Source organism: Crocodylus siamensis, chromosome 5 (genome assembly GCF_052110815.1).
Source record: "Crocodylus siamensis isolate JL-2025a chromosome 5, ASM5211081v1, whole genome shotgun sequence".
NCBI classification, from domain to species: Eukaryota; Metazoa; Chordata; order Crocodylia; family Crocodylidae; genus Crocodylus; species Crocodylus siamensis.
The window spans coordinates 7,454,087-7,471,504 of NC_143399.1; the positions used below are offsets into that span (position 1 = coordinate 7,454,087).

Sequence of the window (17,418 nt, forward strand, 5' to 3'; positions counted from 1 at the left end):
AGTAGTCTTTTTAGTACAGTTAAAACAACCAGCTGTCAGTACTGTATTAACAGCAATTAGAAAACACTGCAGAACCCACATTATTTATCACTCATACCCTCTCCATTCGGATCTCAGGGGAACAACCTGGGCCCATAAGCACCTTAGGAACCTTAATTACCACCAACGCCCTGTATACAATTTTCACATTCAGCTGGCCATGGCCTAACGTTGTTCTCACTGAAGCCAAGAATCTAGAGCAAGACCAACAAATAATGTTTTTCAAAATCTTAACCTTATTTTTATTTGCAGTTGAAAGAAAATGTCTCTCTTACAAGATGTTGCATAATGTTTATTTCAGCATGCAACAAACACAAGAAAATGTGTATGTTCTGTGAAGAACCTGAGTTTTTTGGTTGTTGTTTCGTTTTTGTTTGTTTTCTCCTTTATTTTACTTTATGTGTTTTCCTCCAGGCTCAGGAGTAAATACCTTCCATTCTTTTCGGAGGATTTCAATGACAGTAATCAATTCAGCAGGCCATAACATTAACAACTACAAAATGCCTAATATGTACATAACAATGAATATTAGAACCAGTAATTCTCAAATATAACTGTCCCATATAAAACACTATTAAAGGACTCAGAGTATGACTTGTACCCTTTGATTGTGCTTGTCGCTCTTTCTCAGGCCTTTGGAAGCAGCTGAAAGTCTTCAGAGGGAAATACAACTTCCTGGAAGAAAGAAGGCAACCAGGAGAGAATGGGATAACTAGTGAACTTGCAGGTGGATCCTATTTTTGCCAATTTCTTTCTTTTTTTTTTTATCTTCTGTTACCAGAAAGAGAAGATGATTATATTACAAGAGACCGTGCCAGCAGAAGAAATCCTTTGGTCAAAACCTGTCCTACATATAGATGTAGTGGTCACATGCACCCACTGCTAACCATTTTATAGAGATATTAATAAGTTCATCTCTGTTTTATAAGATTGGACAGATCACTGAACATTTTTCCAGAATGAGATCCAAATTAAGTCAGGTAGCCTGTTATACCCCATGTACAATGAAAGGGTATCAAACATCAAGATAAGCCACACAAAACAGCAAAGAATCAAACTTAGCAGCCTGAAAAAGAAACTACTCCTAATCACTTTCCTTTTCTTATAGACCTCATATGTGAAAATTAATTAAGTTGCCCCTAATTTGGGGTCCCCATCTTGAAACCTACATGCTTCTTGCTGGGAACCCAAATATGGAAGCATACAAAATGAGTGGGTACTTCTGAAAGATTTGCTCTATGTGCCTCTTGGGGGAAGTTGACTAGGAGTCAGTACAGGAAGCTCAGAAGCAATTGCAATGGGAAATGGGTTAGTCCTAGGAAAACTGAATACGTCCTTTGCAATGAAAAAGTACAAGCCTTAATGGCAGGGAAGAGGCCAAATGGCAATAGAATTGTATAACTACACAGATATTGCTGCAAAGTTAGAAATAAAGGAAGTGGCAAAAGGGAAAGACTCAAAGAAAGGAGTAAGAACTTAAAGAAAAAAGAGTAGGGGAAAATTAACACAGGAGAGGAAAATGAAACCAGCAAAAAAAGTAAAAAGTAAAGTAATAAAGAACAAACAATGAGAGAGAGAGAGAGAGAGAAGTTAAAAAGGAAGGAAAAATATGATTATGGGAAGGATGGGCAACAAAAAAAGATTTGTCACAGGGTAAATTATTCACTGCTATTTTATCTTCTGGTTTATATGGAGGGAAAAGCAGGTGTGTTAATATGATAGCAAGGAAACAGAAGATTAGTAGGACTTCTTTTTTTTGTTTGGGACCAGTTGTATAAGAAAAGGCAAAGATCAGATATGATATTTTTACAGGTAAAAACAACAGAAAATTGCAAGTCATAGCTTATTTCCATGTCACAAAGTATAGTTCTATTCTGAAAAGTAACTTGAAAAATGGCATTACATATTTCAATGTTGTTGTTTCTCAATACCATATTAAATGTGCTTGGCTTTAACAAAGGAGCAACATATATATTTAGGACTTTTTTGGTCTTTTACTGGACCAACTAAGTTGTTGGGAGAGAGGTTTGAAAACCTTTTGGGAACAAAATGTCCTTTATAGTGTACAAAGAATGAAGACACAGTTCTCTCTCAGAGCTCTGTTGGCTCTGCAAAAATATAAAGCAGTAAAATCATATTTTTGCTACAAAACTCTGCAAGTGTTTGGAAGCAAAACATTTGCAGTTCAGTGTCATTTTTACACAGCCATTTTTCAGGGTACGCTTTCATCAAACTTAGGAACACAGGAATTGCTGTTCCAGATCATATAGGATGCCCATTTAATTTAGTATCCTGTCTCTGACAGTCACCAATATCAGGTAGTTCAAAGGAAACATGCCCTCCTATATCAAGTCAGTCTCAACCTGCTCTCTAATAGAGATGGGCTGAAAAGTTAGGCTTACTATCCCTTCCAAAAATGTTGTTAGCAGTAGTAAAAAGAACTCTGTATTTTGGTACTTTTTAAGTTGTTCATAGACTGAGGTGGCAGAATATGAAGATGGTATAAAATTATTTAGGGTAGTCAGAATTATAGAAGACTGAAGCAATTCCAAGAGACCCTGAAAGATAATAGATGGTGAAAGGATAAATATTAACAAATCATAAATTAACTTTAACCACTCAGAGAGAGCGAGTGTCACCAGGGTGTGACTGAGGACAGGTAAGTGAAATCCTCTGTTCAATGTACAATCCTGTTTTCAAAAAGCAAACACCATCTTCTGATGTATAAAGTATGGGCTAGGAGATGACACTGAATGCAGTATAATACATAATACAATTCAATGCTTCCTTCTCTTTCCAAATAATATTTTCAACCCTGGTCACATGATCTCAACAACAACAAAAATAGTAGAAATAAAGAGGCTGAGAGATCTGCAAGAAAAAAAAGATTTCTGTATGAGTAGCGAATGAAGAAATTGCAACAACTTTGGTTTCAAAGCGATGAAGATGGGTGAACAGGAGAGAGATGAGAATTAGGAACAGTAAAACCTCTCATAATATAAAAATGGTAACCCTGAAAGGAACAGTAAAAAGAGTAAAAAAGTAAAAATGAGGAACAGGAAAAAGAAGGGAAATTGATGTGCGCTCTCATAATATAAAAATGGTAACCCTGAAAGGCAAACCTTTAAAAAGACACATTTTTTTCTGTGACATGGCATTCATCTGGGGAACTCCCTGCCACAGGATATCAACAAGGTGAAAAAATGCAGTAACTTCCCTGATCTACTTACTATGTATAATCAACAGAAGATTTGCATTTATATGGTATAAGACAATTTGTTTTTTTAAACACGGAGTAACACCCTCATACTTCAGGGGACAAACCTTTCACCCTGGGGCAGGTTATAGTCCCCTTGAGAGCGGGATTTCTATCACCTTTCCCTCAAACAACTGATGCTGGTTCTTGTCAGACGCAGCCTATCCACGCAGGGGAATGAGTGCTCTGAGTCGCAAGAGCAATTTCTTTGCTCTTAAGGACCTTGGGAAAGACTTTACTTCCCTCATCCTTAAAATGGGGAGAACAGGAGTTACATGGCAAGGAGGTGGCGGGCTGCAATAACCCTCGGAGTCGTGCGACAAACAAGAGGCTGCGCTAGCGCGCCGTCAGCCCCGAACGCGTGACCCTGCCTTGCCCAGAGAAACCTCCGGCAGCCGTGGCGTTGTTGCGTCTCCGAGGATCCAGAAATCCCAGATCACTTTTAGCTCCTTGAAAAATGCAGCTGCTGCTGAGGGGAGAGGAGCAGCGGGCACGGCGGGCACCAGCGGGGCTGAGACTGGACGTGCGGGTGCAGGTGTGAGGGGGCTGTGGCGGGGGGGCGAACAAACACGACTCAATATCCAAAGTGACCCCCCCCTCCCCCCATCCTCCGTGGGGATACTTCCCGGAGTCCGGCCGCAGTGCCGGGAGGGGGGGCCGTGTCTCGCACTTGGGCCTCCCCCGGCGACAGGACACGCGGCTCCCGTGCGGTCGGGCTCCCCCGGACCTGGGGGGGCAAGGGGCTGTCCCGGCCCGCCCTGCCCCGCCCCGCCCGCGGCGCGCCCCCCCGCACCCCGCCCGCGACACTGACCCGACTCCGCCGCGCGGCTCCGCTCCGCCATGTTTGTTGTCATCCCCCAGCGCCCGCCAGACGCTGCCGGGGGGTCGCCATGGCAACGCGCGTCACTGCCCGGGACTCCCCCCGCCCCCCCGCCCCCCGCGCGGGGCGGGACTGGCCTGAGGCGGGGGGTTGTGGATGTGTGTGTGCGCACGGGGGGGGGGGCTGTGTGTCGGGGAGGGGGTTCAGTGTGCGCATGTTGGAGGAGGGTGTTGGTGTGTGGGGGGAGGGCAGGGACTGGGGGTGTTGGGAAGTCTGGGCCTCTGCCCCCCCGTGCCCCAGCCACAGCTCTGCAGGGGGCAGGGAGTTATTATTTGGGACAGGCAGTTGCCCCCCACCCAGTGCCAGGCCTGACCGGCAGCAATGACAGCGCAGCAGAGAGCACCTTGGGGGGGGTGTTGGGGGAAAGGAGTTAGCGTGTGTGTGTGTTGTGGGAGGGGGGTGTTAAGGGTTTGCAGGGTGTGAGGGGTTTGGGGTGGCATGAGAGGGAGGGAGTTTTGGGGGGTATTGGAGGGGGAGGGGCTGCGGGTGCACGTTCGTGTTGGGGGAACAGGGTTGGGGCATGTCGGGCTTGCACGCGCGTGCTTTTGGGGAGGGGGGGTGTGTGGATGTGCGTGCTTTTGGGGAGAGGAGTGTGTGTGTGTGTGTGTGTGTGTGTATATGTCCACGTCTACCCTCTCCCCCCAGCCCAGCAGGTGAGACTGGCCATGTGGCAATCACAGGGCCTTTTTTTTCATGCAGCCCAGTGGGGAACCTCATTAAGCGGTGCCTCTCGCCCCCCTCTCCAGACCTGACAGGGGAGCCGGACCATACGGCAAGTGCGGGGCCGGCTCCTGCAGCCTGCCCTCCTGCCCAGGGGTGGAAGTGCCCGGAGGAGAGTGCAGCGGGGGCGAGGAGGGGCTCGTTATGTGCGTTTCCCACACGGTGCCATATGCCGAGAGGGCCCATGTGTCTTTCAGTAAAGAAAGCCTCAGAGGGGAGGCTCCTAATTTGTCTCCACCATACACACGCTCCAAGGCCCACCCTGTGAAACTGCCCCTGTGAGCAAGTGCAGGAGGTTTATTGTGGCTGCATTTCCCTGTTTCCTAGGTGAGCCGGAGCCTAGAGTGATTAAAAATACTCCAAGCCTGAGACCCAGAGCAGGCTGAACAAGATCTCCTCCCACACTGAATGTGACTTTGAGAATTGCCTTGACTTCTTCTCTCTTGCACTGTCCTGGATCTCTTCCAACCTGGTGCAGGCCCTCCATGCTCCAGTGGAACTGCTCTTACCTGCAAAACAGAGGAGACTTAATCTTGCAGCCTCTACAGTGTCCTCACTTTCACTTAGTGCTGTCAGTCATTTCCCCTTCCTTCGCACCCCATTTCCCTCTAGCTTTTGTGGCCCTGGTTCTCCATCTCTCCAGCAGCAGCTGTGGTGGCTTCTCTTCCTCCACCCTTGCTTCTCAGTAAGGCTCCAGTCCTTTGTCTTGCCCACTTCTCTCTCGAAATTGCTTATGTGCATATGCCTTCCTCTTTCCACTGACTCGGTTACATCTCTGTGGCAACAAATCTTCAGGTTTTCTGCACCCGACTTGGCTCCCTCTGCACAGAACTGTATGCCTGATTGTTGCTCTGATATGTGTTCCTCATTCTCAGGTATGTCTTCTTGTATGACCAATGCCACAAGCTCCATTTGTTAACAAAAACTGTCTTATTTTTTCTCCTAACTCCTTCTTCACATTCTGGTCATCTGAGTAAATTCCCCGATATCCACTACTGTTTTTTCCTGTTCTCTTCCTGTCCTTAATGCTCCTGCATTATGTTCCTCTCCCATGAATCTCATCAGACCCCTCACCCTCTCTCTGTTTCCCTTTGGCTAGCATATTGGATACGCATTTGCCATCTTTGCCTTCAAGGTCTGCCATTACGAAGGTCACGTCCCCAATTATTGTCAAGGTTCTCAGTTTCCTCATCGCTTTTATTCCAGCTGCACATTATCAATGCCCACTCATGCACACCTAATCTTTAAGCTGGGCTGCCTACATAGTAATATCTACCTATAGTGTGTTTCATCTGTAGTGCTCATGGAACAACCTCCTGTTCCAGTTCTCCAGATCACCTTCCTCTCCTTATTCAGATTTCTCTGAGAGTCCTTCATCTTAGCATCACAAGTGTGAATCCAGACAATTAAATGTCCTCACAAAGAGCCATTCTTTCAAGTTACTCCCTGTGGGCAGAGCCCTATGCCCGCAAAGAACCCCAGTGAAGTCAATGACCTAGTCCTCATCCAAGTTAAGGCAACTGGAAGGTCGTCCACTATTTACACAGACTGTGTTTAATACTTTTTAAAACCAGGTGTGCTAGTACGGTTGTAATCCGGGAATCAGATACAACTGAAAGGTATTAAACATAGATGATTAGCAGACTGAACAATACAACTAATCTGACTCAGCTGAGGAAAAGCATCTTCTTTTTCTCATCTAAAATTTCCTTTGGGGCTGAGCATGGGAATAAATACTCTTCCGTATAGAGTATTTTGAAGGAACAGGGCCAACAAGGAGATGAGGGAAACAGGGAGCAAGAATAATGTGGTACTTTTTACAGTGCACAGATGCATTGGGTGAGAGGATGTGTGCCCCAAAGAATTTATCATGTAATCTTAGATATACGCCACCAAAGGGAATAATGGAACAGTGTTGTAAACCCTGCCAAAACGATCATCCCAGCTCCTGGGATTGGGTCTGATCATGTCACCCTCTTGTATTCCTTCCCTAAATCCTACAGTACTCCTAAATCACGCTGAGCACCTACTGGGGACATCTACGTGTTCATTAATGCGCCATAATTACAGCACTTTAACTTTAGTACCTGTAATAATAGGTATTAACATAACGCACCATAATCGACACTACTACGCATTAGTGCAAACAAATGATCTTCTTGTGATATTAATGCACAGTAGACCAAATCTACTGTGCATTACTGCACTAGCATAGATTTTGCCTACTGTCCTAATGCGTAGCAGAATTAGTCTACTGCGTTTAAAACATCTTGTGTTGATACACCATTGTACATAAAATGCAATTTTAAGATTTGCATTTTTTAAATGCAATTTAAAATTAAACTTTGCTTTCCAGGCCCTTCACAACTGATTCCTATCCTCTTATCTCTCATACACTGTGAAGATGTCACCTTTTGCCTGCACTCTGCCAGTGATGCCAGGCATCATCACCCACTTGTCACACTTTCAAATCAGTCTCTTTGTGTTTGCTTTCATTGCTGCTCCTCACACATGGGACACCTCATTTTCCAAACAACTGCTAGTTATTCAGGTATGATATATGTGCACCTCAGTTAAGCAGTGTGCTGCTTAAATACATTTATATAAAAACTGTTGATGTTGATCCATTTCTTACAACATTTGAGGAAGAAGTGGATTTTAAAGGAAAAACTGGATTTTGTTTTCATCCTTATAATGTATAAGAGCTTAAGGACAGTATTTAAAACTTGTGTTTTCCTTCCCTGCATTTTATACAATCACTTTTTGTCCGTATTATGTAAGTATCTTTGGTGATTAAAAAACAAGAGAAATTGTGACATCACAAAAATAGGGAGAGAAGAGATTTTTGATCAAGCAGTTGTAAATATTTTGTTTTATTCAATATTTGTGCCACTCTGAAAAACCAGTGAACAGTTTGGAGTCATGATTATTTGCAGGCAGGATGATTTGAATTGCATTAATTGAGGTTGGGCCAAATTCAGGACTATATACTGAAACTCTCCCAGGAAACTAAAGTCGACCAGATTTAACACTCCTGATTTTCTGTAGTAAAAAGTAAGCAAACAAACTTAATCAATATATGTCAGGCCTTTTTAATGCATTGTAAAGAAGCAAAAAGGGAATAGCTCAATTTTTTAAATTGTTTTCAGAGGACCTTTAACAAGGGACTGAATAATGAGATTATTGTGGATGGATGTATTTACTTAATGCATCATGGATATGACATGGTGAAAATGCTGTGGAGATGTTTTAGAGAAAAGTAGACAAATGGGATATCCAGCCTTGAATTAGTGGTGAAACGGAGGGGGAAGAGTGCAAAATGAGGACGGTTTTGTAAGCACCTCTGATAAGAACAAGGCATTCAAATCGGATACAGAAGCAAAGAGGAAGGGAATTAATAAACCAAAGGATGGAATGATATAGAAAAATTACAAAACCGTGTCATTAAGATATGTACACTGTGTACTTAAATTACAGCAATCTTGCGGCTATATACCTCATCCTCCTTTTTCTGTTCTGCTAATATTTATTGCTCTCATTGGTTTTGTAATGTCTAAAATTATACTGTAAATTCTCTGTCTCGGGACACGATGTTTTATGGGTTCTGTAATGCACCCAACATATTGTTAGATGCTCTAAATAACAAATAACAACCCCTCATGGATTTTTTTTCTGTTATTATGAAGCATGAGAAAAATTAAAATGCAGCAAGCCTGGAAAGGTCAAACCATATTTCCCCTCAACCTATACATGGCTTTGGAATGAATCAAAAGCCTTGCTAAGAGAACCAATATAAAATATGAGATGCAGTAACTGCAAAACTTGAATCAATTTGTACCCAAACAGTCAACATGTTACCTTATTTTATTCCTAAAAATATTTTCTAATTTAATATTTTATGAGTATTTTGAACTATTTGTTTTTAATAAGAGTTGTCCTTGCGCATAAATATTCTATAACTACATAGAGTAACCATCAGCTTGGAGGCACCCAATTTGGACGCTACGCATGGGCAATTTCATCATTGCACCAGTGCAAAGCATGAGCAAGTTATGACTCCAGGGTGGATGGGGTTAACTTGTCCTTTCCCAGCTGCCCTAGCTTCTGTGGGACTGAAAAAACGGGATCTGTTGGGTACAAGACCACTCTGGTCATATCACCTTCCTGCTGAGACAAAGGTTTCTGCAGGTTTTCACCATTTTCACAAGGTGTATTCACCAGCATGAGTGTATGTGAAGCATCTACAAATCTCAGCCCGCTATACAGAAAAGGGAGTGCCGCAAAGGTGAAGGGCAATGCCAGCCAATTGTATGCAAAGGGGAAAATTTTACCAAGGGACACTGGAGCAAACACTCATACAAAAAGGAGTATTTTCATTCCTGTAGGCCACAAAGAATTTTGGTATTTCAGGAGAACGCCCTCCTACACACACACACACACACACACACACACACACACACACACACACACACACACACACACACACACACACACACACACACTAAAACTACAGTTTATCTGTCTGAGAAAGACGAAGGGCTGAGTCAGCTCTGCTGGGATTTTAACATGTGGGTCAAGACAGTTTCAGAATTTCAAATATGAAGCTGACTGCTAAGCTATAAAAATGTTCTCTACCGTTCGATGCCAGCTGCACTAGCAGATTCTTTGATTTCTGGAAACCCCCAACTCACAGAGGCCCGAACTTGTAATAGGGCTTACAGATCATTATTAATCACGCGTACCTTCTAAAAAGGACTTTGTTTCATTGCAGATGGCTCAAAAGCCTTTGTTCAGGTGTTTTCAGGAACCTGACATAACCTCAAGGCATTCCCAGTAGCAGTAACTACTATGAAAATTGTTAAAATGAGAATCAAGTACCAGTAATAATATACTTTGTGGGGCCCTTACCTGTCTTTTCTTATTGCCTTAATATTATCTTTCCAATGTCCTGGGACCTTTATATATTACTGACATGTCCAGGACTGTCTCCAAAAACGAAAAAGATTGGTTTTAATACACTGTACTTTCACATTGCCTGAGCCTTAAATCTTTTTCTCATCTTTAAATTCTTTGTAGCATTTTCTTTACTAGGCAAAATTATTTAAAGATCTAGTTCAGTGAACATTGAAAAAGGGGTAACCAGTAACCACCAATTATTATCTTGAAAAACCAGGCGTAGGCTCTGCAACTGAAATGTAGTTAGGGTATTTAGGGAAAAGGGCAACTCAGAATGGGTTTAGGATCTACACTCAATTTCTTATTTAAGCAAGTTCACGTATTTGGTGGCATCCAGTTATTTCCCGCAGCGAAAAAAAAAAGGAAGCATGAATCACTATTACAATTACCAGAGGCAGCAGTTGGGATAGAGGAGGTAAGCTGAAGTTTGTAGGCGTTTGCTCCAGACAGGAGTGAGTTCAAAGGGTGCAACTACGCTAGGAAAAAACGATACATATTCTTACCACCATGTTTTAGCCAGCAATAGCTAACGTAATTAAATTCTAATAAAGGCAAGGCGATTTGCAGTTGTCATGTATATTAGCACACCGAAGTAAATACTAACTCTGGCCAAGGTGCTAAAATTACATAGTATCTTATCTAGGATTTCCCTGCACATTAGCTAACATGATAAGAAAACATGTTTCTTACTGAAGACAAGGGCAAAGAGTGCAGCTCATTGAACAAAATAACTCTACATGGATGTAAACAACAAGGACTATTTATCCAGCTGTTCAAATCACTTGGAAACTGGGATTCAAAAGGACTCAGTTTAATAGCATTAAGGTCATTACATAGAAAGCTAAGTTCATATAACTTTTTTAATCAATCAGTTCATATGTTTCAATACCCAAACTCCCCACAGTGCCTTTCCCTTCCCCTTTCCTTGGACAAAACATTGAGACATGGGTGTCAGATTGTCAATACTTTACATTTTTTTATTTATCAAGCTTCTTCATCTTACAACTGGCAGTGTACTCAGTGCAGCATAATCATGCCCCGTCATCTCCCTCCACCCCTGAATGTAGAGGCTGTGGGAACAGCTACTGAGCATGTAGCTTATTAAAAGTTTGCACCCAACATATCTTTCTCCATTCTAGAGCTTCAGGGACCTTCACAACCTGCAAACCTTCCACCCCCTCCTTTGCAATAGGTTAGTGAAACTGGAGAGGAAAAAACCCTTAAATTAGGCCCGTAAGGAAACTACCATATATATTTGATTAGAAGCCACAGAATTTATTAAATTTAATTACTACTCAATCCTGCTTGAAATCAAGGATGGTTTAAAAAAATGAGGACACTTCTATGAAATTAAAATTAGCCTTCCCTGCAGTTTGAATAGCAAAAATACATGGCAAAAAGATGTAGTCACTAATCAAACTTAACTGCTAAATGAAGATATATGGTAAAACACAGATGGACTATTGTAATAGTGGGATTAACTAACCTAGTCCAGTTGGCAATGAGGGAAAGCTCATTTATTTATGGGTTTCATGCCCCTCTCCTCCCACTTTTTACTTAATATTGCACTTTTGTTTTTAAGGTGAGTGACATGTAATAGCAGCGCAGCAAACATCACTACAACTGGGAGTGCCTATATCACACGAGACATGGCTCCAGAAAAACACTCTGAGACTGTACACTCTCTTGAAATCTTAACTATAGGGAGGTATTATTATCCTGCTTTATGGATGGGGAACAGAAGCACAGAGACCTCAGTAACCTACCCAAGCCTCACACCCAAACAGCAGGGCCTTTCTCATCTTTTGAGTGTTTGCCAACTTCCGAAGCCAGCCCATGCAGGGAGCTGAGGGCCTAGCAGATGATAGAGCTTTGTCTGAGATGAATTTTGTGGACTCAAAGACGTTTACCAAAAATCCCGAGACTTAAAACAAGCAAAACACAACACAGTAGTAGATGCCATTTCATTAGGGCCTGTACAAAAAACAGCTGATGCAATTTAATGAGGGGGAAGTCTTTTACTCAGACAACATTTATTGGGAGATAAACAACATCCACCATCCAATTCTACAAGCTAATTAAACAGCAGGGCTAAGGTAATGGAGATCTCCGCCTGCATGGCTTGGACATAAGGTTTATTACCCATGTCATTATGGGACAACAACAGCAAGAACAAATATTTGCCTATTCAGAAAGTCAATTATACTATTCTTTAAGTAATAACATGCTCCAGAGGTCAGAGAGTAGGCTTGTTTCTAGTTACTTTTCTGCAGAGACTGATGCTTGACTACTGTTCCATGTTGATTAATTGACAGCAGCAAAACCAGCTGGAAGATGGAGTAAGCCCCAAACCTGGGAGCACCAAACCAGAGTCCATTCACCTGAGACATGCTGACCCTTATCACTCCCGCGGACTTCAGAGAGCAGTGATCCTGGTGAAATCTGCCCAAGAGAGGTTTGACTATTTCTGTCATTAAGTTACTTGATTAATTATCTTTAAATACATGGATTTAAACAGAACGTAGCGATGGTGGGTGGGGCGTCGTGTGGTTTATGGAACTGATATTAACTAGTGAATAGACTGCATGCTGATAGGGAATTATATACATAGGGGCCTTGGAAACGCTGCTGGGTTCCTGTTGTGCAGTTTTCTTACAATTCTTTCAGCTGAGAATTGGGTCTGCTGGGGTTTCTTCCTGTCAAGCCTATTAGCTCTCCAATAATCTGTCACAAAAACAGAGCCCTCTGTTTGGAGGCCCTGAGCATCTGCATCAGCAATGGCTTTTACCCCACCCCCCAGCAGCCGAGTTGCATGTTGCCAGGTGGTGCCTGCTGCTAAGAGTCCTTTTCAGGGGTCCCTAGAGCAAAGCAGCCACTGCTGTACTAACATCCTTGCTTGTCCCCTGGGTGCTAGGATGACGATATGTCTGCTTCTTTGGCCTGTGCCCAACCACTCACAATCCATTCTCCCTTTACGTCTCCCTGAACTGATGAATAGTTCTCTGCAATACGCAGAAAAATGGGGAAATGTGCTTACAGAGGTGCCCAACACGCCTTTGTTCTCTTGGTTGGAGGGCAGGCTAGTTCTCCGTGGAAGGCTTCTCCAGGCACTGGTCTGTAGGGTACGATCTCAACCTAGGGGGTTAATATGAATCATTAGCCATATATAAATGGCACTGCTACTAAAAAGTAGTAGCACAAGCTCACTCCCCCTAAAAGTCCTGCTGCAAATGAAGTCCATGAGAGCTTTTCTGGTTTTAATACTAACAGTATTGAGATCTAAATTTCTTTTGTAAAATACTTTTCTTGACAGTGCTTAGACTAAAGTACATTTACTGTAATCTTCAACTACGGCCTTCAAATGACTTGCATTCTATGAGCTGTCTTCACACTGAGCAGTTGTATATGAATGTACTGAAATCCTGAAATATTTAATCTCCTTTTAAAGTGCACGTAATTTTCTCAAACAGCAAAATGTCTGCAGCAATCCAAGTGGAAAACCTAGATTCAAAAATCTTAATGTTTTTAAAGCTATACCCTTTAACAATATTTCATACAGAGCAGTAGGGCTATCACTGTTCTCAAACCTTAAATGTTTTTACAATAATTTAAATTTATAATAATTTCTTTTATTGCATTTTAGATTTGAAAGTAACAAGAATAATTTCAAAGAAACAAAAGACAACTTCAAACATGAGATGCAACCAAAAGACATTTTACAGGATGAAAGAACAAATGCAAGGAGGATCAAGACCTTTCAGTGAGATCAGCTATTAGCTAATTAAATATGTGAATAAAATACATCATGTTAAACAGAAGCAGTACTGGTGATGGGCAATCTGCTAGGCAAACAAATTATAGCAAAATGTTTTCAGATCTTCAGAGAGAAATATTTGTCTTAATCAGATTTACTATGACAAAGAATTGAGATAAATCAATGTCTGTTAATTAAAGGACACTGTCAACTTGATGTTATTTAGAAAAAAAAACAACAATCAACAAAATTTAGGAATGAACTTCCTAAGAGGTCACTTCTTGCAAACTATGTTCTAATTTAAATAAATAAATAATATATATTCCTTAAAAACTGACTTTTTCTGTTCTCGTGGACTCAGTGTTGCAGGCATGCACCTCTAGCTCTACTGCCAGGATCATGTCTCTTCTTCATTCAATGACCACTTATTTGGAAATGCACAAGTAGTGATGGGAGGAAGGACCAGAGCCAAGCTCTCCCTCCTCCCACGGGGCTACAGGTTAGGCTTATTCCTGTGTTCTCTCCTCCTGGGCCCATGGATATTACATTTCTTTGTGCACTTTGTGCACAGTGCTACTGTTTCAAGAGGAGAGTTGAAAGGAATATCCGCCTAACTTAGCCTCTAGACTACTAGTTAAAGCCACTGAGCCACCTTGTGCTTTTGGTGGGGCAGAGGGGTGTATCTACAACTCTACATCTTGTGAGGGACCTAAATCTGTCAGTATATGCTAGCCTTACTCAGGCTGTCTCAAGACTGAGAGGCAAGGCAGAGGGTGGGGGGAACTCACAGCCTGTCAGGACCAGGAGATGGGTAGTCATGCCCAGCGGTTAGCCCCAGGGTCAGAAACCCAAGGCTAGAGTCAGAATGGGGTCTGGACCTGCTGGTCAAGCCAGATTCCAGAGACTGAAGACATGGTCAGATTCAAGCAAGGGTCCAAGAAAGAGAGGGGTGGTGATGAACAAGCCAAGTTCAAGGAACCAGAATCAGGAGCTGAAAGTTATAGTCAAGAGCAAGCTACTAGGAAACTTTCAGGCCAATCGAAGAGGTGCATCGTATGGTGCACGTGCTTCCACTTCAGTGGCTGCCTAATCTTGGGTGGCTGCGGATTGCAATTTGACTTAGGTGGCCAAAATCCACCCAAGTCCTGATTAGGCACCTAAGACCTCTTCTGGATCTGACCTAGACTTATTAAGCAAGTCTTTCATGCTGTGTCCAGTTTTATTAGTATTTATCCTTATGTTTATGTGGAGCCCCAATAATTGTGGGTCAAAAGAACTATACTTGATAAAAATGGAACTGGCCACACACAGAAAACAGACAAATGTCTGAGGCTAAAAAATTAAGAGTGGCTTCCTCTCTTTCTTTTCCTGTTCAGCAATACAAAGCTTGTGTGTTACCTAATTTTAAGATGTAAATATGATTTTCAGACTGAAAATGAGCCTTGAGCTTAGTACTTTGTAAATTAAATGAGATTCCCAGAATAAGCACATTTCTGTGTTTTTTCCACTGATTTTGCATGTAGCTTTTTCAAGAAGTCGTCATCGTGTATCTGTCAGCAAGGCTGTAGGAGTGGGAGGATGTTTGGATTTCCGGCATATTGAAACACAGCTCTTGGCCACCAGCTAAGATGTGTGTGAATTTCATTTTATATTTGTTCGTTGCAATATTGCATATGTGTAAAACATTATTTTTTTAAAAGCCCTTTGAAATAAGCTCCATATTATTAATTGTAGGTAAGTAATCAACTACTTTTCTCCAAAAGAAGGCCAAGTAGTACAAGCTGAGGGTATTTACAGTAAAGATATCCTGATGTAACTTACATCTTGGCCGGTGGCCTGTGAATGATGTGATGCTGTCCCAAGAGAAGTAAAATAAAGCCCTAGTAATATGGTGAATAATGGGTTGATGTTCATAGAACTTACTGGGAACCTACTCCCTATTCTGGCTTTTCTTTCCAGATACAACTTAAACTGTATATTTCCTCCATATCTTCTGTATTAAAATATCATTTGCCAACTAAACTTATAAGTAATCCAAATACTTTTTACAGTGCATATTTTCCCTAGGGGCAAGAGTCTGACAATGAACCAGGTAGCATGCTATTATTCTGTAATTAGTTTTTATATGCGCATCTATATGTACTTCATCTTCAATTTGCAGCCCCTGTCTTTTCTTTTTTTTTCCACGTCAAAGTCACCCTTCTCATCATATCCTCTCTGCTTTACCCTCACTCTGTGTGTACAAGACAATCTCCTTCCCACCAATGCCATATGTGACCTTCTTCACAGGGCATCAGTGCAAATCCTTGCACTAAAGAGCTCTTCCATGCCCTAAGTAAAAAGATAGGCCTGAGATTTTCAAAGCTTTTGTCTTTACTAGGGAAAAGTTGTGATTTTTTTTACAAATGTTCATGATTTAACATGTTACAAACAAACCTTTCCCTCTAGCATAGGTGTGTCCTTTGGTAGATAGGCACCCAGCCTCTGTTGAATTTGCAAATCCTTGCACATGATATTACACTAAAACCAACATTATTATATCTTCCCCTATAAATAAACTGTAGACTCATAAATTAACCTGCAGTCACATGTATGTACAAATAAAATCCATCTTACACGTCTCTTGCACTAAGTTGTGCTATCAGGAGTAAAACCTTGTTTTAGTCATTAAAGTAATCAGATATGCGCCAAACACACCTAGGGAGATGGTATGTTGAGAAAGCAGGTGCCAGTCTCACACAAACAAGCATTTTTCTGATCCTAACTACATGTTAATGGATCCATATCTTTAATAAACAAAACCATTACACTGACTTCTACCAGGAAATTTCCATCTTCCCCCTTGCAAAAACAAAAGATACTAAAATGCTAAAAGCATTGTATTCATTTATGGACTTTTCCACTGTGCTCATCACCATAATGCTGCACTGTAAATGCTACAAAGTGAAAGTGTGATCTATAATTGTAAAACAATAGTGATCCTCAAGCCATGCTTGGTCTTAGAGAACTTCCCCAGTTCCACAGAGAGAACAATAGCATCTGTTACAGATTTTTCAGTCCGGGTTTATAAAGGGAACATGTGACAGGGTAAAATACTTAACTAGCAAGTAAAAAGTTGGGTGAATTTACACTGGAATCTAAATTTGAGCTACAGAGTGAAAGAAGAGCACATGACAAGCTCAGACTATGCCATCCTGTCCTTACAGATGTCTTGCTGCATCTGCAGGTCTGGCCTGATGCTGAGAAGACACAGCAACATAACCTCCTTGTCCTTGTATGTTAGAAGCACCATCGTGATCGGTGCCCTGTATATTGTGTAGCACGGTGGGATCAAATTGGAAAGCAACACCCACTCCCCCTTCAATTGCATAGAAAACCCAGAATATGCATGAGGCTATGACTAAATACAACCAATTCATCCATAATTATCTCAAATCTTTTCTTTTACACAATGCTGTACAGACAGCTGAATCCAAGCTCTGACTCTTCAGCCCAGCAGCACACCTTGGCACTTCCTTTCCCCTGATACGAGGACAGAGGTTGGAACATGCTTCAGGAACCTGCCTTCCCAGCATCAGAGGTCATGGCTGCTGTTCTGTTTTCTACGCAGCCCACCTTGCTCGAATCCCTCCCAGTTTCACCGCGCGGTTGCAGGTAGAACTGCCCCTCTGACAGAACGCGTGCCTTGTACATCTGTGACTTGGCCGTTGCGGGAAAAGCCAAAAAAAAGCATGAAGAGGCAAACAGCTCCTGGAAAAGCAGGGAGACAGAAAGCAACATTTTAGGAACCTGGCTACAGCAAAAAAAAAAAAA

General features: G+C 42.0%; 2 protein-coding genes across 7 annotated transcripts in view; one reads left to right on the forward strand and one right to left on the reverse strand.

Moving 5' to 3' along the window:
• LOC149863422 (cytosolic carboxypeptidase 6-like) overlaps window positions 1–4,222 on the reverse strand; it is a 1,473,463-nt gene extending 1,469,241 nt beyond the window's left edge. Inside the window, exon 1 of one of the 2 annotated variants that reach the window (XM_090050142.1) lies at window positions 4,107–4,222. In XM_090050142.1, the coding sequence (XP_089906268.1) occupies window positions 4,107–4,149 (43 nt within the window). In that variant the 5' untranslated portion in view covers window positions 4,150–4,222. The remainder of the gene's footprint in view (window positions 1–4,106) is intronic. The other variant, XM_090050145.1, reaches the window with a different exon arrangement.
• Window positions 3,695–15,019, forward strand: LOC149863424 (uncharacterized). 5 transcript variants are annotated; one of them, XM_090050148.1, is made up of 4 exons: window positions 3,695–3,830; window positions 7,252–7,446; window positions 12,167–12,306; window positions 13,495–15,019. In XM_090050148.1, the coding sequence occupies exons 2-4, from the start codon at window positions 7,300–7,302 to the stop codon at window positions 13,613–13,615; spliced, it is 408 nt and encodes a 135-aa protein (XP_089906274.1). In that variant the 5' UTR covers window positions 3,695–3,830; window positions 7,252–7,299; the 3' UTR covers window positions 13,616–15,019. The 5 variants fall into 5 exon arrangements, with proteins under 5 accessions (XP_089906274.1, XP_089906272.1, XP_089906273.1 ...); XM_090050146.1 differs by having other exon boundaries at window positions 3,703–3,830; window positions 7,300–7,446; XM_090050147.1 differs by having other exon boundaries at window positions 3,703–3,830; window positions 7,300–7,446; window positions 12,170–12,306.
• The last annotated feature ends 2,399 nt before the right edge of the window (window positions 15,020–17,418 follow it).

What these genes read in the sequence shown, in the direction of transcription:
- LOC149863424 (XM_090050146.1), top strand. Translation starts at nt 3,753, where the DNA reads ATGCAGCTGCTGCTGAGGGGAGAGGAGCAGCGGGCACGGCGGGCACCA. An exon ending in GACTGGACGTGCGGGTGCAG is followed by an intron (nt 3,831 to 7,299) that starts GTGTGAGGGGGC and finishes TACACTGTGAAG; the next exon opens with ATGTCACCTTTTGCCTGCAC. An exon ending in GTGAAATCTGCCCAAGAGAG is followed by an intron (nt 12,307 to 13,494) that starts GTTTGACTATTT and finishes ATTGCATTTTAG; the next exon opens with ATTTGAAAGTAACAAGAATA.